At 39.1% G+C, this 4,753-nt stretch overlaps 2 protein-coding genes across 2 annotated transcripts; both read right to left on the reverse strand.

Moving 5' to 3' along the window:
* Positions 1 to 239: 239 nt before the first annotated feature.
* LOC147442012 (uncharacterized) lies at positions 240 to 2,355 on the reverse strand. The gene is given in 7 exon segments (XM_086529321.1): positions 240 to 332; positions 403 to 683; positions 756 to 872; positions 875 to 1,227; positions 1,432 to 1,486; positions 1,587 to 1,776; positions 1,918 to 2,355. Coding segments are annotated over 7 exon segments (1,527 nt in total).
* A 408-nt stretch (positions 2,356 to 2,763) lies between these two features.
* LOC147442013 (uncharacterized) lies at positions 2,764 to 3,474 on the reverse strand. Its single transcript, XM_086529561.1, has one exon. It carries the CDS (start codon positions 3,472 to 3,474, stop codon positions 2,764 to 2,766), a length of 711 nt encoding a protein of 236 aa, XP_086385687.1.
* Between the last annotated feature and the right edge of the window lie 1,279 nt (positions 3,475 to 4,753).

The raw sequence follows: 4,753 nt of genomic DNA on the forward strand, positions 1-4,753 counted from the left end.
ATTTAGAGTGACAATATAACAACTATGAGAGAGCTCCACAATAACTCAAACTAATACCTTTTACTAGTAATACACAAAAAGACTCAAAAAATGCCATATGAAGCAACTTCAATTAACTTTTAAATAGCATGTGCCATCCAATACAAGCTTTGATAAAAAATCCTTAAAAGAGAAATTTCAATTCTTATCTAAAGACTGTACGCATCTATATATAATTGAAATCCTTATTTCTTTCAATCTCAATAAAATAATTTGAAAACTTGAAATAAGTCCCATCTATAGTTACAAGTTATATGTGATACATCATATTGTTTGTCCATGCTTTTGAATACCTGCAAAACAAGTCATAGACTAGTAAAAGACTTTTCATAAATCACTTACACAGTATATCACAAGACTTACCTAGTTGTTTCCACGTATCAGAATAGAGAAGATGAATTTCCAATCGACCCAAAAAGTTTCTTCATGATGATCACCTTTCCAGTAGAGCAATGCTTTCCTATTTACTGTATCAACACTTTGCACCAAAGCTTCTATTGTAGAAGCTTCAAGTCCCTTAGCAATTACAATGTCGCCCTCCTCTGGCCAAGAAGGAACACATCCTAGCCCCCTTGGAAGCACTAGACGATGACGTCGATCAGATCCATTGATTTCATACAAGACCTCCATATCAGCTCCTGCTCCTTGAATATAAAAAAACTTCCAGCAAATACAGTGAACTGGTAGCATCACTGAGATACACTGATTCCTTTTACTTTTGTGTAGGATGAACATTCCAGAATTGTCATCAATACCATCAAAGCTTTGCACAATGGCCTCCACCGTGACAAACACAACAACAACCCCTTCTTGCTCCACAGAAAATATTTTGATAGCCTCCCATAAAATTTTGACTCGTGATCTTTAGCTACTACCAAATAATCTCCTACATTGTACTTCACTTCATCTACAAAAACCTTGGAGTACTCATAGCCATAGGAGCAGGGGTCTCCACTTGAGAGCCTCTTGATTGATTCTTTTTCATTGGCACTTAATAAGAAGGGAATTCTTCTCAATTTTTGTCCAATGACTATTCCATTTCTATTAAGCAAAGCTTTGCAAGCACAAGAGTGCCCAATCCGAATAGCACTACTCCATAGCTCTCGAGCTTGCTTCTTTGAGGTTGCAAGAAAAGCACACAAAGAATGCCAATTATGACACCCAAGGTTTGACGATTCATCAAAGCTCCTACATTGAGGTGAAAGCAAGCAAGAGTGAAGAGCTTTCATATATCTATTCTCACACAATAGCCCATCCTTTTAGATCTCTAATTGCTTCCATGTATTTGTAAACAAGATGCGACTATGGAAATTCGTATAGGATATCTCATTGGCTTTGTTGTTAGTTGGAATGCTTAAGTAGCCTGATATGCTTCTCTCAAAAGAAAAACACCAAAAACAATCATGAGAGCCATGGCGTAAGATATCGTCAAGCATCTCATCGCTACCTATACAAAGAATTAATCCAAGCATCACTTAGTCAAAACTATATAATTCAAACACTAAAAAAAATCTCATTGAGATAGTATTCTTGAGAGTCTTATGTACCTGCCACATGCTCCAAAGGGGAGCTATTGGGACCCTTGTACTGTTCTGATAAGATTCTCCATGATAATAGTAGAGAGCGACATGTTTTGATGTCGCTCAATGACCATCCTTTTCTTCTAGAGAAATTGAAGAAGAAGTGAGCAATATCAACAAGAAGCATCCCAAGTTGACGTTGTTCGTCTGTGATTCCCTGCACTACATTTAGAATGTGAGGCAGACACCACTGTACAAATTTTTGGCACTCTTCTGCCTTGAACATTTTAAAGTGCTTCGATGGGTTCCTTGGCCATCACCCTGAGTTCAAAATAATCTTTGGAATGACAGATGTAACCTCCTTAACAACATTGCTGATGGCACACTTCATTGGTGTAGTAGCAGATAAGATCAGCTTTTTGATGTAATTTTGAAATAAGTTCAGAGATAGTACATGCATAGAATCATATACTAAGTCTTTAGACTGGTCGAACGCATATAAGTGATACAATCTCCAAAGAACGGATTTACCAGAAAAACCTGCATCCCGAAGTATATCTTCCTTGCCTTCTTTAGTAGGAGAGTGTTTCGCTTGTCTGATTGCTGACCACATGTCTTCTACATTTTGACCTTGAGGAGGATGTCTAGCTTGAAACCTATTATTATCATACACATATCTTGACCCAGTTGCATCTTGCTGAAGTGATGCATGTGCTTTACACCGTCGACAAAAGCTCTTCCCGCCATCTTTCAACTTTCCTAGCTTACATTGAGCTGGATGGTCCCCAGTGCACATCATTAAGATTCCTCACAACTTTGTTGTTTCATTTGGAAGCCCTTGATGAATACGGCTTTTACTATAGGCATAGTTGGCTTCAAAACCATCGAGAAATAAGCTTTCTAAATCCTGAAGCAAGGGTTCTAGAAAACAAGAGAGAATATCTCCATGCTTCTTTTCTAACTCTTTGTTTGACAGGGGAAGAAACAATACTGGAATAGAACCAAGAGTAGATCGTTTTCCTCCATTCAAGACAGTGATCTCGACTACTGCACTATCTTTCATAGTTGTTGATGCTGCTTGAAATCCATCCCAATGCAAGAAAAGAGAAAAATTCCTTGGGTCTCCTCTAATAAGCTTCCTCTCTCCCCAAATTTGTTTTTTACACCTTGTACATGCAAACTCATAGGCTTGTGTATCCTCGTTCTAGCTTCTAAGAAGCTCTTTGCTTGACAAACACTTGGGAAATGCTCGATATGTCATCTTGCACTTGTCATTTTGACACACAACTGGAGCCTCCCAAAAGGCATCAGGATTCCAAAAGTCCTGATAAATCCGCATTTTCTCTCCATCCCATACTTCCTGCATAAAGTCAGGATGTTGAGAGGGCTCCTTGCCCAACCATCTTTCTCGAGCTCTCCACATGCTTAAGAAATCATGACAATATTCTTCACTTTGACAGAGACATCTCAATTGATCTATCAAAGATGTGTATAAGAATGGCATCATCTCCTTTCTGCTTTTGCTGCACTTTGAACATCTTTCACAACAAACAAGGAAATCTCGCTGACGAAGTCTTGATCGGACTCCATCAATGCAAACACACATGGAGGTGTCTCTATCAGCATCCTCTTTGCTAGGTGGAAAGACTTGTGGTTCATGGGGATGACTTTCACTGCCAAGACATAGTTTCCATTCTTGAGGAATAACCATACCTTTGTCTTTGTAGAGCTTCAGTATTCCAGAGAAGTTACTTGGTGTTTTGAAATCATTAAGACTTCCATTCCAATCATTGCTCTTCTCTGCCAAGAGCTTAGCAAGACATTTTTCGTTTCCTTCAGAAACAGAGCCTAAGCCTTGAAATAAGACACGCATTACATCGTCTTGAAGCTTTATGGAAGCTCGATGGGAATCCATCACAGATTGGATTCTAATAATGGTTTTCCAAATAGCTTCGTTAAGAGCATACTCGTGAGTGTGCTCTGTGTTCATTCTGAAAAATACGACAATCGCACATTACTAACTAGTAACAACCCATGATAACTCAACTACATGAAATCATTAGAGAAGTAGGCTGCTAAATTGCAATCTGGCTAGCACTTAACATTAGAGAAGCATGTTAAGCCTATCATTCGTGTTTCTCTCTCTCTCTCTCTCTCTCTCTCTCTCTCTCTCTCTCTCCACAGTAGCAATCAAGATACTATAAATCACACTTTTTGTACACCATTTGACATGTGCCGTATTCTAGCTTTGGAACCCTATGTGTACATGGACAAAGGTGTCAATGGGATGGATTATAGTTGGCATGTTTCTAAATTGAGCGGTAGAAAATGATGTTAATTATAGCTTTATGTGTGTTGAAGGGTAGATTCCGACTATACACCTTGCTAACATCCTATCAGAAGCAAAGCATTGTGGCGGTTGGCTTAGATAACTGCACAATATGATCTAGGGAGTGAAAGCATTTACCAAGGTCTCCAGACTCCAGCTTAAAGTCTAGAAGATAATAGTTGTAAATCTCCATCAAAAGAAACCCGGTAAGTTAGAAAAGGACTAATTATAAGCCTTTTCGATTCAAGACGTCCTAAGGGGCCAAATTAGTTCAGTTCATGCAACTACAACCAGACAAGCAAGAGAACCGACCCTGCTCTCAACCCATTTAAGGGCCAATACAATGGGAGTTGTGGAGATCTCGCATCGGGCCAGTGGCGACGATGATCAGCTAGCAAAATTAACGTTGCTGATCATCGTTAAGGAGGCCACACTCAAGGAGGCGCCTCCACAAGGATGATCAAAGATCTCTGGACTGAAGCCACCAACAAGCTTATCAACTTGGATAGGGTTGGGTACTATAATGGAGCCTCATTATACAACATGGAGTAGCTTCTACATCCTACTTTTACAACATGAGCTGCGTTTTTTTTTTCAAACAGACTTAGCAAAATTCTCTATAATGCAAAGGTATGCTTTTAAGCATGCAACGGATGGGGGTTTGGGGTGTGGTCCCAGGCAAGGTGCACAAAAATCTCTTACTTCTATCAAATTTTCAGTGAGCCACTCTTTTGGAAGCATGGGCAACTTTATTTAACCAAGTAAAAACAATTCCAAAACCAGTTACGGTCTGACAAAGAAATAGCAGCATTAAATACACAGAGATAAAATCCATGCATGTATACTTATTCTCATTCACGTACAT

The sequence above is a fragment of the Adiantum capillus-veneris genome, chromosome 14 (genome assembly GCF_014529385.1).
Source record: "Adiantum capillus-veneris isolate H3 chromosome 14, ASM1452938v2, whole genome shotgun sequence".
NCBI classification, from domain to species: domain Eukaryota; kingdom Viridiplantae; phylum Streptophyta; class Polypodiopsida; order Polypodiales; family Pteridaceae; genus Adiantum; species Adiantum capillus-veneris.